Raw genomic sequence first — 17,734 nt, 5'->3', positions numbered from 1 at the left:
TGCCTCCGCGCGCTGCCATTGGCTGACCTCAGGGAGGACCCGCCCCCGGCCCCCCCCGGCCAGCCCTTCTCGCGCAGAGTGGCGTCCGCAGCGTCTCGAGCGCCGCGGCCGAGCCCGGCGCCCAGGGCCCAGCCCGCCCGCCCGTGCGCAGGCGCGCCGCACCCCTCCCCGGCTCCCGGCCGCCCCGCCCGCGCCGCACACCGACTGGCTACCGAGGAGGGTGGGAAGAACTTTATTAAGCTCGGCGTCCAGCCTCCGCCACACGGGCCCCGCCCGCCCCCGGCCCGAGTCACGGAGCGCCCCCGCCGCCCTCCTCGTCGTCGTCCTCCACGTCCAGGCCCGGGATGCCGCGGATCTGGCGCTGAAGCGCCCCTCCCAGCAGGGGCACGGCATCCTCCTCCTCCTCCGGGGGCGGCGGCGGTGGCGACATGGCCCCGGGGGCCGGCTCTGGGGGGACTGGGGGCTGCGCCGGCGCGCCCTCCGCACCCTCCGCGACGCCTGCCGCTTCGGCCTGCACTCCCTCGTCCAGGGCGCCGCCCTCCGCCTCCTCCTGCTCCTTCTCCTCCTCCGGGCTGTCGGTGAAAGGGTTCTCGCCCTGCGGGAAGGGAGGTGGACACTGAAAGTGGGGTTCCGTGCGGGATGAGGCTGGGGACGGGCATGGCTGGGGCCTGCACCTCACCTTCAGGTAGCGTTCGAGCTTCTTGCTGATGAGCTTGTTGTTGAGGATACTGCGGGCCACCATGAGCGAGGACTTCTTGGACTGCTCCATCATGAGCTGCGGACAGGGCAGAAGGGGCTGGAGAGGCTGCTGGGGTGCCCTGCAAGCCCCCACCCCCACCCCGCCAGATCAAAGGGGACCCCCATACCTGCGGGCCAACGAATGGAACCACAACCTGATCTGATTCTTGTCCGAATGCCCTATCCTTCCACACCATACTTACTGTATGTGATTGATTAAAAATACAGATCTGTTATCCTGACGGCTGTACTGCAGAAATCCGGTTTGCTTACATAAAAACTACAAACCGAACACATTAAGAACCTACCAAGTGCCAAGTGTGCAAGGAGCCAGCTGCCCCAACAAGCAAAGGGCACTTTGCAGTCAGCAGGAAGGTCTAAAAGTAGGAATGCAAATGTCTCACAGTATGATTAAATGATATGTGTCCTTTTAACCCATAGGGTTCCAAGGATGAAGAATTATTCTCAGTAAAGCAAGGCTGAAGAGACACTTCTCTGCTTGGTGGGTCAACTGTTTACATACTTTTTAGAAAGTTTGATAGAATGTTATCAAGAATAAAAATCTATCTAATTCCTTCCCAGAACTTATCCCAAATTTAAGAATTGGAAATATACATGCACACTGCTTGTAGTGGTGAAAAACAGGAAAGCACCTAAATGCTCTTCAGTGGAGAAGTGGTTAAATAAATCGTACATTCAAAAGAACACCAAGCAACCCCTTAAAATCAGACTCATCTCTCTACTGGCACAGTAAGAAAGGTATGTGATGGGGCGGGCTGTGTAGTGTTCTAGAGCCATTTTGGCTGGAAGGATTTACACCAACATGCTGGGTCACTTGCTCAGTGGTGGAGTACAGGCAAATCTCACGTTCGTCATTATAAAACCTTAAGCAGAGAGAGGATGACAAAGCTATTTTTGCTGAGGTGGGAGAGCCCATTGCCAGGAACCCTACTGAGCCCCAGCCAACTGTATTTGCATGTTTCTGAAAGCCATCTCACTGGCTCTTTCCTCTGCCTTCATTTATTTCTTTACACGTTTTTTTCTATGACTGGGGGAAAGTATTAAAAGACCTCATGCATGCTAAGTTAAAGATACACAATTAAGACACTACTACAGACCCGTTCCTCAGCAACTCTTTCTCACTTGCCAACACATTATCCTCCCCTACAGATGCCCAGATGGATACACCGCACATTCTACCAACTGAGGCACGTTTACATTGTTTCCAGATTTTCGCAACAATAACCAACCACCACCAGAATACGCTTATGTTTCCATGTCAGTGTTTTTAATTCTAACCAGACAGGTTCCCCAAGGTGATAGTGCCCAATTACTCAGCAAAAAGTTTGCAAGTCATGCTTCCTCCACCTGCATTAAATCAATGAATGGTCCTCTTGCCTGCCCAAGAACACTGGCTGTTCTCACACTGCTGGGTGTTTCTACTGTGGATGAAAGAGAAAAGAATGTGTGCTGCCTCCCTTGGCACTCCCTGCCCACCAGCGACTCTAGCACTCTGGCATGTAGACGGGGCTGCGTGCCTAGTGTTTCTATGAGGTCAACTCCTTTCTGGCCTTTGGGTTTCCTGGCTTGCTCAAGGTAAACACTCTTCTAAATATTTTCAAATCTTGATTTTTCACATTTAAAATTTCTACAATTTAATACAGATTGAGATTTGGTATCCACCATGCTTGGGAGCAGAAGCGTTTTGGATTTCGCATTTTGGAATATTTACATTATACTTACCAGCTGGGCAGCCCTACTCCAAAAATCCAAAATTCAGACTTTCAGATGAGGGATACTCAACCTGTTTATGGTATTGAGGCAGAGGGTCTAACTTTCCAGAAATTTATCAAATAAACCACTATTTTCCTACTAAATCAGCATATACCTCTATAATCCCTTATCTATAAATCTGAAATCCAAAAGGCTCTAGAAAACTAACGTTTTCCCCAAAAACTCATTTTGTGGCAAAAAATGAAATGACAATTACATTTGTATGCCATTTTAATTTACCCTACTTATGCAAGTCACTTGAAGAATGATTGATTCAATAACCAGGCATTTTCCCAGATCCTGCTGGAGAGGTCAGTATTTTTAACATAATGTCTTTCTGAAACCCAAAAATTAATTCAGAAACATCTGGTCCTAACATTTCAGATAAGGGATCTGTATGTACCAACTTTAACAAATATTAAGTTCTGAAACATACTGGGATCTTTTGGTAGACTCTCTATTCTGGTTCCACTGTTTTATTACAGTGTCAATATGACTTCTTTGTTTTTAAATACAGTGGCTTTGTCTTAAGTTTTAATATCTGCTGAAGCAAGTCCCTGAACCTCAGTACTACTGCCCTTTGTATAATCTTCTTGGCTACTGTTAGACTTAATTCTATAATGTATTATAAAACTTTAATATTATTCTATTAATTCTAGGAGAATTTTGCTGGAATCATTCAGCTTTTTAAGAACATAACCACATTTGCACATAAAGACAGTGTTTATATACAGTATTTTATACCAATAATATGTAGCTAGATTTCTTTGTGGGTGTGTTAAATATGGATTTGCTCTGTTACCAAGCCTGGAGTGTAGTGAGTAGCAAGCTCATAGCTCACTGGGAACACAGGCATGAGCTACCGCACCACCTGGTCAAAAGCAGAATTAGATTTCCTTTTTTTTTTTTTTTTTTTTTTGAGACAGAGTCTCACTCTGTTGCCCAGGCTAGAGTGAGTGCCATGGCGTCAGGCTAGCTCACAGCAACCTCAAATTCCTGGCCTCAAGCGATCCTCCTGCCTCAACCTCCCCAGTAGCTGGGACTACAGGCAAGCGCCACCACGCTGGGCTAATTTTTTCTATATGTTTTTAGTTGGCCAATTAATTTCTTTCTATTTTTAGTAGAGACAGGGTCTCGCCCTTGCTCAGGCTGCTCTGTAACTCCTGACCTTGAGCGATCCACCCACCTCGGCCTCCCAGAGTTCTAGGATTACAGGAGTGAGCCACCATGCCCAGCCCAAAATTAGATTTCTTATCGAACCATCCTTGCATTCCAGAAACAAGCCCCACTTACAACTATACATATGAATCACTTCTAGATTGATAATTACTAATATTTTATTTAGCAGTTTTATGTCTTTCTCTTGCCCAGGCTGGAGTATAGTGGAATGATCAGAGCTCACTGTAACCTTGAATTCCTGGGCTCAAGCAATCTTCCTGCCTCAACCTCCTGAGTAGCTTGGACTACAGGTGCATGCCACCACACCCAGCTAATATTTTTTACTCTTTTGTAGAGACAGGATCTCACTGTTACTTAGGTTGGTCTCAAACTCCTGACCTCAAGCAACCCTCCCACCTTGGCTCACCTCCGGAAGTGCTGGGATTGCAGGCGTGAACCACCATACCTGGCCTTATATCTTTAATAATAAACGAATCTACGTAATCTTTATCAGATTTTTGGAATTAAGGCTAAAAAGGCTTTCTAAATATTAGAGACGATAGATTTCTAGCATGGCAGTCACTAATCAAATAGACAAGCAAATATAGTAACAAGATCCTGGGTTGGGGAGGGGGACACCAGCACCTTTCAGCATGGACCCACTACCTAGTGAAACTAAAAAAAAAAAAAAAAAAATAAGCATTTAAGTCTCTGGAAATGTTTTGAAGGATATATGGTGAATGAAGAAATATTTAATGAGGAAAAGTTACTAAAACCCAAAAGAAAAACGAGAGTCGTGGTGTTTGAAACATGACTTGTTGCCTCCCTGCCTCATCCAGCTCAGGGTGATGGAAACTCCGCTCAAGGTGGTATAGCCAAGATGACGGGCCTGCCCACTCCACCCAGCTCTCAGCAGAGGGCTACAGCATCTTTCCAGGAAGAGCAGGATGTCAGCGTTTCTTACCCTGCCCCCACCTACCTGCTGCTGAGGCTAAGTTCTCAGCAAGTACAGCTAAGAGGTAATGGCTCATGTCTCCTAACCAGCCCCCACACATGGAATGGAAGCTTGGCCTTGGGCATGGCAAACAAAGAATCCTGGGGCCCACAGAGCCCTGGGCTCTGGCTTGTTTATAAATGGAAGTCCCATGCCAGGAGAGGCAAAGCAACAGTGAGGCTATAGCCCACCGCACCTCCCGGTTCTTCTCTCCTAAAGTAGCAGAGTCACTCTAAGTGAAGCCCTCCACTGTCCCATCCCTACAGCTCTGGCTCAGAGATTTTGCCCAGTGATAGAGCTGGGTCTTAAAAGAGTGAGCTCCAGCCGGGCGCGGTGGCTCACGCCTGTAATCCCAACACTCTGGGAGGCCGAGGCGGGCTAGAAGTCAGGAGTTTGAAACCAGCCTGAGCAAGAGCTCCACTATAAATAGAAAGAAATTAATTGGCCAACTAATATATATAGAAAAAAATGAGCCGGGCATGGTGGCACATGCCTGTAGTCCCAGCTGCTTGGGAGGCTGAGGCAGGAGGATCGCTTGAGCCCAGGAGTTGGAGGTTGCTGTGAGCGAGGCTGACGCCACGGCACTCACTCTAGCCTTGGCAACAAAGTGAGACTGTCTCAAAAAAAAAAAAAAAGAGTGAGCTCCCAAATCTTTTCTCAAAGGAATTGACTTCATTTGTAAGAGTATAGGGAATTGAGATTAAAGACTCTCCCACAGGCGTGGTGGCTCACGCCTGTAATCCTAGCAGGCTGGGAGGCCAAGGCGGGAGGATCGCTTGAGGTTAGAAGTTGAAGACCAGCCTCAACAAGAGCAAGATCCTGTCTAAAAATAGAAACTAGGCGGGCAACAAAAATAGAAAAAATGAGCCAGCCATGGTGGCGTATGCCTGTAGTCCCAGCTACTCAGGAGGCTGAGGCAGGATTACTTGAGCTCAGGAGTCTGAGGTTGCTGTGAGCGAGGCTGAAGCCATGGCACTCTAGCCCGTGCAACAGAGAGAGGTTCTGTCTCAAAAAAACAAACCAAAAATACTCTCCCAAAACAATGGAGGGTGTGGAGAAAAGAAATTAAAAGGAGACAGATAGATCAGATAGTGATACAAGCTAAACCACAGGTCAGCTAAATTACCAGAGAGAACCAGTAAAACAACCAAGACTGCATCCCTGGGTTCAGAATAAATCTCAGAGAATAACCTCAAAACCATCCCCTGTAAAGTAGCCCAAATTTAATTGGATCAGACTGGCAAACAATTTATGCCCCAAGACATTGTTGAAAACAATAGAGCAGTCAGCCAGCAATTAGTGGAGTTTAACAGCTGAGTGTGTTCTGGGATCAGAGAGAGTCCCGCCAAAACCACTGTCATCCCAGGGTGACTGTGCACATGCCCCTGGCTTCCCTGGCCAAGGCTCAACATCAGCGCTTCACGCTGTGTGAGACAAAAGAGGCGTCACTAAAAGAATCTGGCTAGTCACTAAACAAACAGGCAAGACCCTGGGTCAGGGAGGGACAGACCAGTACCCTAAGTACCCTGAGCCACAACATATTTTCTAAGACTGCAGTCTCTAACCCTGGGCCGTGGACCAGTGGACCAGTCCGGTTCCTGGCCTATTAGGGGCCAGGCCACACAGCAGGAGGCGAGCGGTGGGAGAGCCAGTGAAGATTCCTCTGTATTGACAGCTGCTCCCCATTGCCGGCATCACTGTATAAGCTCCGGCTCCTGTCAGATCATCAGCTGCAGTAGCGTCTCACAGGAGCACGGACCCTACTGTAAACTGCACACGTGAGGGATCTAGGTTGCGCACGCCTTACCAGAATATACTGCCTGATGATCTGAGGTGGAGCTGAGGCAGGGGTACTGGTGCTGGTGTGCTCACGCTGGGGAGCCGTTGCAAATACAATCATTAGCAGAAAGGTTTCACTGCACAATAAATGTGTTTGAATCATACCAAAACTGCCCTGACTCTGGTCCGTGGAAAAATTGTCTTCCATGAAACTGGTCAAAATGGTGCCAAATGGTTGGGGACCACTGTTCTAAGACATCTAGTTTCTAACAAAAAATTGAGACATCCAAAGAAAACTCTGACCCTCACACAGGAAAAAAACACAGCTGATTAACAGAAACTGCCTGGGACAGTGACCAATGTCAGCTTTAACAAAGACTTCAATATAGCAATTATAAATATGTTTAAAGAACTAAATGCTCGAAGAAGTAAAAGGTATAACAACACTGTCTCATTAAACAGAGATAGAAATTATAATAAAAAGAAAATATAAATCTTGGAGCTAAAAAGTACAATAACTGAAATGCAAAATTCACTAGAAGGGCTCAACAGATTTGAATTGAAGAATTAGTAGATCAATAGAGATTAACACAATCTGAAGAACACAGAGGAAAAAAAGAATACAGTCTCAGACAAATCATGACACACCATTAAGTGATCCAACATATGCTTAATGAGAACACCAGAAGAGAAGAAAAAGAAAGGAGCAGGAAAAAAACTTGAAGAAATAATGGCTGGGCTGGCGAGGTGGCTCACCCCTGTCATCCTAGCACTCTGGGAGGCTGAGGCGGGTGGATCGCTTGAGGTCAGGAGTTTGAAACCAGCCTGAGCAAGAGCGGAGACCCCGTCTCTACTATAAATAGAAAGAAATTAATTGGCCAACTTATAGAAAAAATTAGCCGGGCATGGTGGCACATGCCTGCAGTCCCAGCTACTCGGGGAGCTGAGGCAGCAGGATTGCTTGAGCCCAGGAGTTTGAGGTTGCTGTGAGCCAGGCTGATGCCAAGGCACTCACTCTAGCCTGGACAACAGAGGGAGACTCTGTCTCAAAAAAAAAAAAAAAAAAAAAAAAAAAAAAAAAAAAGAAATAATGTCTGGAAGCTTCCCATGTCTGATGATTTTTTAAAAAACTTTACACATCAAAAAAGCTCAACGGAACTCCAAGGGGAAAAAACACAAAGATCCACAAAGACATATAATTAAAAAGCCAAAACTCTATCTTGAAAGCACAAAATCTTTCATGCTTGAAAGAAAAACAAATCATCACCTACAAGGGAACCCCTACAAGCAGACTTCTCATCAGCAACGGGAGGCAGCAGGGTGTCATATTTAAAAGGCTCAAAGGGGAGGGGGCAAAAACTGTCAGCAAGAATCTTATGCCCAATAAAGCTAGCTTTCAAAATGAAGGCAAAATAGATATTCTGAGATAGATAAAAACTGAGAGATTTGCTGCTGGCAGACCTTTCTTCAGGCTGAAAGCAAGTACTTCAGACAGTGATGCAAATCCACACAAAAAGAACAGGAAAGGTAACTATGTAATTATAAAACATACTACAAACACATATTTTTTCCTTTTTTCTCAACTCATTCAAAACACCAATTGTATAAAACTGTGTGTATTTGTGTGTGTATATAAAATCTCGGTTGTTTGGCCTATAACATACAGAAATGTAATATTGTTGCCAGTAACAGCAAAAGAAGGTACAGATGCAAAGCTATATTGGGCTAAGGAATTAACTACAGATGGTAATTTGAATCTACAGGAACAAACTAGGAGAAACAGAAGTGGGAATTAGGAAGACTAACAATAACAATAGCTAGAAATATGCAATTGTTTTCCTTTCTTCCCTAGGTTTATTTTTTGTAAAGCTAGTCAAATTTAGCTGTGGTAGTTGTATACCAACTTTAGTGACACTAATTTTAATAAGTTCTGATAACCCACTACCATCGGACCAGCCCCTCAGCTTCTCTGAAAGACAAAAAATGTCAGATCTATGCAGCTCTGCCAAAAAAAAAAAAAAAAAAGAGAGAGAGAGAGAGACATAAAATCATAAAGACTAATAATTGCAACAATGTATTATGGGTCTGTTTTTTCTTTTTAAAGCCAGTCAAATTTACCAGTGGGGGGTTGAAGAGTATTATGGGTTTTTAACATATACAAATGTAATATGTATAACAGTAACACCACAAAAACCTATGTACACAAAGTTACACACAGGGGCAAGTTAATCTCATTGGAATCAAGTTATATCTGAAGCAGATTTTGAGAAGTTAATAAGTATAAAAGATAAGACCTGGTCCAGCCCAGTGGCTCAAACCTGTAATCTCAGCACTTTGGGAGGCCAAGGTAGGAGGATTGCTTAAATTCGGAATTTCAAGACCAATCTGGGGCAACACAGCGAGACCCCCATCTCTACAAAAAATTTAAAAAATTAGCTGGGCTTGGTAACATGTGCCTGTATTCCTAGCTATTCAGAAGGCTGAGGCAGGAGGATCGCATGAGACCAGGAGTTTGAGGTTGCAGTGAGCTATGACGACACCACTGCAGTATAGCCCAGGCAACAGAGCGAGACTCTGTCAAAAAAAAAAAGAAAAAAGAAAAAAGAAAAGAAAAGAATTAGAGATTTCAATATTCCACTTTTAGTAATGTATAGAACAATTTGACAGAAGATCAACAATAAAAGGCCTGAACATCACAAACCAACTAGGCATAAGACAGATTTATAGAACACTCCATCAAATAATAGCAGAATATATGTTCTTGTCAAGTGAGCAAGCACTATTCTCTAGGATAGACCATATGCTAGGCTATAAAACAAATCTTAATAAATTGAAAAGGACTGAAATAATACAATGTATGTTTTCCAACCAAATGGAATAAGACTAGAAATCAGGAACAGAAAGAATCTGGAAAATTCAAAAATAATATATAATTAAACAACAAAATTTGTGGAATGCAGGAAAAGCAATACTCAGAGAAAAACATATAGCTATAACTACCTACATTTATTTTATTTTATTTTTTTTGGAGACAAGATCTCACTATGTTGCCCAGGTTGGCCTCAAGTACTCCTTTTGTCTCTGACTCCGGGTGAACACCACCTCACCCAGCCATGCCTGCACTCTGAAAGAGAAGCCGTTTGTGGCTGCACACATACGTAGTCCCAGCTACTCAGGAGTCTGACTTACTTGACTCGAATTACTAGAAGCAAATATTAAAGAGGGGACAACACTACCTACCTTACAGAAATAAAAAGGACTATAAAGGAATACTGTGAACAACTAGATGCCAATAAATTAGGTAACTTGGACAAAATGAGCAAATTTCTAGAAAGACACAAACTACTAAAACGGACTCAAAAAAACTGAAAAATCTGAATACACTACAACAATTAGAGATTGAATTAGTAATAAATAAGTTACTTACAAAGAAAAGCCCAAGCCCAGGTGGCTTCACAGGTAAATTCTACCTACCACTTAGAAAATTAATACTAGTACTTGACAAACTTTTCCAAAAAATCCAAAGAAGAAGAAAAACTTCCTAACTCATTCTTTAAGGCCTATATTACCCTGATACCAAAACGAAAGATATCACACAAAAAACTATAGACCAGTATCTCTTATGAATAAAGATATAAAAGCAATCTAAACATATAAATATATATATTATGACCAAGTAGAATAAAGGGATACAAGGGTGGTCTGATATCCAAAAATCAATTAACATAATATATAATGCCAATACAATAAAAATACAAACTATATAAACTACACAAACTACAATCATCTTAATAGATTCAGAAAAAGCTTTTGACTAAATCCAACAGTTTTTTTAGGATAAAAACACTCAACAAAATAGGAATACAAGGGAACTTCCTCAACCCAAACAAGTGCACCTAAGAAAAACCTGCAGCTAACATCATACTTAATGGTGAAAGACTAATGCTTTTCCCTATAAGATCAAAAACAAGACAAGGACATGCACTCACCACTTCTAATCAGTACTGTACTGGAAGTTCTAGCCAGGGCAATTAGGTAAGAAAAAGAAATAAAAGGCATACAGATTGGAAAGAAGAAAAACTTACTCAATTTGAGATGACTGATACTATATATAGAGAATCCTAAGAAATCCACTAAAAAACAGAATAAACATTAGTTTAAATATTATTAAAATCATTAAAAACTAATGGTTCAGAGTAAAGTTATAGGACATAGTATCAATATACAAAAAGAATAGTATTTTTAGGCTGGGCACAGTAGCTCACACTTATAATCTCAGCACTTTGGGAGGCCAAGGTGGAAGGATCACTTGAGGCCAGGAGTTTGAGGTCAGCCTAGGCAACATAGCAAGATCCTGTCTACAAAATTAAAAAAAAAAATACTATTTTTATACACATGCAAAGGACAATCCAAAAATATTAAGAAAATTCCATGTATAATAATATCAACAAGAATAAAATACTTACTGATCTAGACATTGACCACAATCCTATCAGAATACCAGCTGGCTTCTTTAGAGAAACTGACAGGTTGATCCTAAAACTCACAGGGAAACTCAAGAGACACAGAATAACCAAAACAATCTTGAAAAAGACAAACAAAGTTGAAGGACTTGCACTTCCTGATTTCAAATCTTATTACAAAGCTACAATAGCACCTGGCATAAGGATAGATATAAAGACAGATATATAGAACTGAACAGAATTCAGAGTCCAGAAATAAATCCCTGTAGCTATAGTCAACTGATTTTCAACAAGGGTGCCAAGATCATTCAATCGGGGATAAATAGTCCTTTTCCTTCCCCTCGCAAATGGTGCTTGGACAACTGAATTTCCACATGCAAAAGGATGCAGTTAGATCCTTATCTCACAGCATAAAAAAAGATTAACTCAAATTGAACAAAGACCTCACTGTAGGCTGGGTGTGGTAGCTCACACCTGTAATCTCCCAAGATGGGAGGATCACTTGAGGTGAGGAGTTCAAGAGCAGCCTGAGCAAGAGTGAGACCCCATCTCTGCTAAAAATAGAAAAAATTAGTCAGCCATGGTGGTGCACGCCTGGGAGGCTGAGGCAGGAGGATTGCTTGAGACCAGGAATTTGAGGTTGCTGTGAGCTAGGCTGACACCATAGCACTCTAGCCCAGGCAACAGAGTCAAAGGAAAAAAAAAAAAAAAAGACCTAACATCAAAACCTAAAACCATAAAACTCTTAGAAGAAAACATGGGGTAAATCTTGTGACCAAGAATCAATGGATTCTTGGTTATGACACCCAAAGTATAAGCAATAAAGGAAAAACAGATTAAATTGGATTTAATCAAAATTAAACTATTATGCGGCAAAGGATACATTAAGAAGGTGAAAACCCACGGAATGGGAGGAAACATTTGCAAATCATATCAAATAAGGGACTTGTATCTATTAATAGAATATGTAAAGAACTCTAGCAACTGAAAAATACAACACAATTTAAAAATAGGCAAAGAACTTGAATAGACATTTCTCCAAAGATATACAGATGGCAAAAAGAAGCTCATGAAAAGATGCCATTAGTCGGTCACCAGGGACATGCAAATGAAAACCACAATGATACACCACTTCCTACCTTCTAGGATGACTAGATCAAAGTCAGACAATAACAAGTGTTGACGAAGATGTGGGCAAATTAGAACACTCATACATTGCTGGCAGAAATGTAAAATGGTGCAGCCACTTTCAAAAACAGTCTGGCAACACCTCAAGAAGTTAAAAACTGCACACATATGTGCCTAAGAGCATCATTCAAAATAGCCAAAGTAGAAAACAACCCAAATGCTAAAACAGATGAACAAAAGGTGGTATATCTATACAATGGAATAAAAGGCCACACGAAGGAATGAAGTTCTGACACATGCTACAATGTGGATGAACCTTGAACACATCATGCTCAGTGAAAGAAGCCAATCACAGAAGACCACACATTTATTCCATTTACTATGTGATTCCCATTTATATGAAATGTCCATAATAAGCAAACATATAGAGACAGATTCAGTAGTTGCCTGAGGCTGGGGGAAAGAGTGGTGGGGTGGTGAGAGCTAAATGATACACATTCTTTTTGAGGTGATGAAAATGTGCTACAACTGATTGTGGAGATGGCTGCAGACCTCTGAAAACACTAAAAACTACTGAACTGCACACCCATGATGAGTGAATCGCAAGTGTGTGAATTACAGTTCAGTTAAGCTGTTGCCAAAAGCAATAATCATTAGCTGGGTGCAGTGGCCTGCACCTGCAATCCCAGCTACTCAGGAGGGTTTAGTGGGAAAACTGAGTTCGAGCCCAGCCTAGGCACAATAGCAAGACTCATCTCAAAACAAACAAACAAACAAAAAAAACCCAGAAAGTATAGTACTCAAATTTTATTAAAATAATCTCTATAAACCAACTACTTGTGGTGCCTTCTAAGTATCTTTCATCACCCTTCAAAACCCCTCTATGGTTTTTACAAGTTGTTATGGCTTTTTCTTTTTTTACTTATTTTAGGATCAATTTTGAGTTTATATTTTGCTATCACTCTTTTTTTTTGGAGACAGAGTCTCACTCTGTTGCCCGGGCTTGAGTGCCGTGGTGTCAGCCTAGCTCACAGCAACCTCCAACTCCTGGGCTCAAGCGATCCTCCTGCCTCAGCCTCCAGAGTAGCTGGGACTACAGGCATGTGCCACCATGCCCGGCTAAGTTTTTCTATGTATATTTTTAGTTGTCCAGCTAATTTCTTTCTATTTTTAGTAGAGACGGGGTCTCGCTCTTGTTCAAGCTGGTCTCAAACTCCTGAGCTCAAACACTCCACCTGCCTTGGCCTCCCAGAGTGCTAAGATTATAGGCATGAGCCACTGCGCCCAGCCTTATCACTCATTTCCCCTGAATTTCCCAGAAGTTTTTTTTTTTTTTTTTTTTTTTTTTTTTTGAGACAGGGTCTCACTTTGTTGCCCATGCTAGAGTGAGTGCTGTGGCGTCAGCCTCTCTCACAGCAACCTCAACTCTTGGGCTCAAGCAATCCTACTGCCTCAGCCTCCCGAGTAGCTGGGACAACAGGCATGCGCCACCATGCCCGGCTAATTTTTTCTATATATATTTGTCGGCCAATTAATTTCTTTATAGTAGAGCCAGGGTCTCACTCTTGCTCAGGCTGGTTTCGAACTCCTGACTTCTAGCAATCCGCCCTCCTCAGCCTCCCCGAGTTCGAGGATTACAGGCGTGAGCCACTGCGCCTGGCCTCCCAGAGGTTTTAATGCCATGTACATTTTCTGTCCCCTGCAATCTTCTCTCTCCCTACAGCTGTGAGCTCCCAACCCAAGAATCTGAAGCTTCTCTGCTACCAAAGCCAATAGACACTTTCCTTATCTTTCTAGGCCTCTTGGAGGCATTTCCAAATCTTGAGTTTCTGTGACCACCAACCCTGTCCCACTGTTGAGAATCACTGCACTGAGAACTGAAGTCTCCAGTTCAATGCCAACTCTAATCCTGTTAGTCCCCCAGGACTAACTCTTCGCTGCCTACGGGAGCGAGCCCAGACCCCTCAGTGCAACCCTCATGAACCCCAAAGTCAAACCCTCTCCTCCAACACCTGCACTTCTGTTTGGTTTCTGAACCCATTCTGGTAGTTGGCCCCTATGCACGTGGAGATCCTCATATCCCATAGTGTGTTGCTCCTTAAGGTCCAGCTCTGATGTCACCTTCTCCCAGGCAGAGTCCCTATCTCCCACCCTTGTCTCTACAGCTGTGCTGACTGCACTGGGCTGGAAATGTTCACGTCTACCTGCCCCGCCTCTACTGCAGCTCCTCACGGGCGGGCAGAGGCTGTGATCACAGGGCCTCCCGAGAGGCATAACTCAGTCCACCCACAGGATCGAGGGAGGGCACCTGTGGCCACTCACCCTGCGGTTCCGGTTGTGATCCATGGTCTTGAGGTGTTTCTGGATGATGCCAAACTGCATGGGGATGAAGAGGTCACAGGCTGCACAGTGGGCTGCCTCTACCTTCTTCACAAAATGCTCCATGGCAATTTCTGTAGGGAAGACAAGAAGGGAGTTGCTACTGGTTCCTGGTACCTAAGACAGACCCAGGAGTTTGGGAAAAGAACTACACCAGCTTCTCAACTGGCCCTGCCACTTCCACATGGGCCTGAGGCTATTCTCACTGACATTCCCTAGGGAACAGAGGGTGTGGTGATCCCACACTGAGAACCAGACAAGGGCAGGCTGAGACCCTGCCCTGGAGGGAGTGGGATGGAACCTCCTCACCTTGGGTCAGATCCTGGTCTCTGTAGATCTGCTGGATCAGACCATCAAGGTCCTCTACAGTTTTTCGGAGCTCCTCAGTCTTCTTAGTCTTATTAGTGACATACTCCTGCCAAAGATATCGAGGTTCATGTGGGCTGCCCTATGTCCTGAGGGACCTGAAAAGCTAAGAGCAGCTGTGCTGCTCCAAGGCTTACCTGCAGAAAGTCGGCTGTCTGCTTAGGGAGCTTGGTGCCTACATACTTAAAGTGCTCCTTGTGGAACTTGCTGTCAAGGTGGCTGGCCATCTCGTCCTCGTAGAAGGTCCGGTATTTGCAGAGAGAACACACAAACTGGATCCTGCCACAGGAAAGAAACAAAGGGCTAAGGCTGCGAGGGTCGCGGGGGACAGTGCTGCTGCCTCACCCAACCCAGATGCAAGCCCTCAAACAGGCCTTGCTCATGGGCCTCTGAAGTACAGTCCCAGCAGAGGGACACAGGCTGGGACCAGTGGGGTCGGGAGTAGAAAGGGACAGAAAGTCTGCAGGCTGCAGTTTCTGCAACGTAGGGGCCAGGGGAGGAGCTCTTCCTTCCCACAAGCAGGAGGCTGAAGCCTGAGGCAGCTGCTGCTGCAACAGGCAAGGAGTCGCTGGAAAGTTGCCGGAGGAGGGCCTCTCTACCAAGGCTGGGCAGGAGCTTGTGCACTTGGCCCAGCTGGGGACCGGAAGGAAGGATGCCCTGGCGTGAGCCAGGTGGCCCTGAGGTGCAGAGTGGAGTACGCAGTCCCGAGGCAGGGCCCGAAAAGGTGCTGCATCTTCCTTCTGGGGTCTGGGGGACTCAAAGGCCCAGCCCATCCTCTGCTCAGAATGCTTGGGGGTGGTGTCGGGAGGGATGGGAGGCGAGCAGGCCTGGGCACCTGCTGCCTCGTCTTCCTCTTCCAAGAAGAGACCAGTCTGAGCTGGAAGGAGGGCGCCCGCCTTGGCCTGCCAGAGGGCAGCCTGGAGTCACCTGGGCGAGGTGCTCTGTCTGGGCCTGGTGTCCACAGCAGAAGCCCGGGGTCTGGGGCCTGGGCTGGAGCAGGCCGCCGTGGCAAGGGGCGGAGGAGGCCAGCCGCCACCGACGCCTCGGGGCAGGTCCCTACCTCTGCCGGACGTCCTTATCTGGGCCACGGGGTCAGCTTTGTCTGGAGAGCCCAGGGGCCGGGCGCCGGCGAGGCTGAGGAAGGTCCAGCAAGAGCAAGAGTCTGAGGCGGAGGAGGAGGAGGCAAGCGCCAGTGCGGGAGCCCTGAGGGCAGACAGACCCGACCAAGGGGCGTGAAGGACTCAGCCGCAGATAGGCCCGGCCTGACAGGGCCGGCGGGCAAGGCAGAGGGCAGGCCCGAGGCTGCCACAGCCCACAGGTGCTGCCATCTCTCCTGGGCACGGCGGCGGCCTCTTGGCAGCTAGCTGGGGCAGCACAGGCGCCTTGGACCTTGAGTCTCTGATGAGCTGGCCCCCTCCCTCAGGGGCATCGGCCCCCTGTGCACCTCGGGACTCGTGCGCCGAGTGACCTAGCGCCGGAGCTTCTGAGCAACGGTGCCGAGCTGTGTCGGGTCTCAGGCCACAGATGCCAGCGGTCGCCAGGCGGCCACAGAGGGGCAGGGGACGAGTCAGGCCTTGGGAGCTGGGCCTGGCGGGAAGCAGGGTCCATGCACGGCCGAGCAGGGCGGCGAGATGGCAGAGCTATGGCCCTGCTCTCCTGGCGGCAGCCCCAGAGCGAGGCAGAGGCAGAGGGGTGGAGGGAAGCTCGTTACCTTTCCACCATTCGGTCTCGCTGCCGCTTTTTCTGCTTATCCTGGCTCTTCTTGCCTGCCTGCAACTTGCGCTTGGCCTGGCCGTTCTCATCCTGGGTGGTCAGGGCCCCTGTGGGAACAGACGGGCACAGTCACCAGCTTGGCTATGCCAGGACAGGGCAGGCCCTGTGGCCTCTGGCCGAATCACCCGCCATCCGCTCCAGAGGGTCCATCTGAGAGCAGCTGTCCAAGCGAGGCCTCTGGCCACAAGCAGGGTTGGGTACCCTGGGCTGGGCAGGGAGTGGGTTTGGCCCAGTCCCTGAGGAGGGAGGGCCAGGCGCTGACCCCTTTGCTCTCCAGAACACCCACGCTCTCTGCACTGTGGGCCAGGAGGCGGCTGGAAAGCAAAAAGAGGCTATCTTGGTGGGGACACTGGCATATGCTTATCAGGGCTGGATGGTGGGATGCAGGGAGGCCGCTCACATGGCCCTGCCCACCCCCCACCAGGAAACGCGGCAACAGTAGGCTGAGGATCGATTTACTATTAGGTACCTGCTGGCGCTCATCACTCAGGTGGGGGGACACGGACTCCCAACAGGGGCTGGAGAGGCGCTAAGGGAGAGGACACGCAAACCAGAGCCGTAAAAACTGCACCAAGGGTCCCAGCTTGGACACCAGCCACTGAGGACTCGGAAGTGTACGTTACTGAGGCACCGAGGGCAGGGGTGGGAAGCAGGGTCTATGCACAGCCAAGCTGGTGACTGTGCCCGTCTGTTCCCAGAGGGGCCCTGACCACTCAGCCCCCTGCCAGCACGTACCTGGCCCCACAAGGGAGGCCCCCAGCCGGGCACCTATCTGCCACAACCCTGCCCTCAGCCAGATCCCTCCTGCTGCAAGCAGCTGGCAGAGCCATCCCCGCACTCAGACCCCCGGAAGACTCACCCTTCTCTGGGTCCTCTCTGCCTTCTTCTCTCCCGTCCTCTCTTCCCTCTTCGTCCTCTTCCTAACACACAATTTCAAAATCCAATTTTAAAACATGTACAATTATTTATAATGGCTCTAAATGACAAGGCCCAGCCATGTGCCAGGAATCTTATATCCTCTTGCCACCCAGCACAGAGGACCTAGCCCTCCATTTTCCTGTGCCCCGGGCTAGCAGCCCATGCTTCCTACCAAACTGCGCGCACCGTACTACCACAGTGCCGCGGCCCATGGAGAGCACTGCTCTTCAGTCCAGCTCGGTTTCCACAGGCTCCCCCTGCAGAG

At 46.8% G+C, this 17,734-nt stretch overlaps 1 protein-coding gene across 3 annotated transcripts in view; it reads right to left on the bottom strand.

The window, feature by feature from the left end:
* Positions 1–218: 218 nt before the first annotated feature.
* Positions 219–17,734, bottom strand: part of AKAP8L (A-kinase anchoring protein 8 like) — a 30,544-nt gene continuing 13,028 nt past the window's right edge. The window contains exons 8-14 of one of the 3 annotated variants that reach the window (XM_012758347.3): positions 17,411–17,471; positions 16,490–16,598; positions 14,916–15,057; positions 14,722–14,827; positions 14,356–14,486; positions 680–775; positions 219–595 (exon numbers count right to left, since the gene is read on the bottom strand). In XM_012758347.3, the coding sequence (XP_012613801.2) occupies positions 290–595; positions 680–775; positions 14,356–14,486; positions 14,722–14,827; positions 14,916–15,057; positions 16,490–16,598; positions 17,411–17,471 (951 nt within the window). In that variant the 3' untranslated portion in view covers positions 219–289. Of the gene's footprint in view, positions 596–679; positions 776–2,004; positions 2,181–8,540; positions 9,017–14,355; positions 14,487–14,721; positions 14,828–14,915; positions 15,058–16,489; positions 16,599–17,410; positions 17,472–17,734 lie in introns of those variants that run through there. The other 2 variants (XM_012758350.3, XM_076001489.1) reach the window with 2 other exon arrangements.

This window comes from Microcebus murinus, chromosome 4 (assembly GCF_040939455.1).
Source record: "Microcebus murinus isolate Inina chromosome 4, M.murinus_Inina_mat1.0, whole genome shotgun sequence".
Lineage (NCBI taxonomy): Eukaryota > Metazoa > Chordata > Mammalia > Primates > Cheirogaleidae > Microcebus > Microcebus murinus.
The sequence above is the reverse complement of the archived record's forward strand: the minus strand, read 5'-3'. Positions and strand labels throughout refer to the sequence as shown.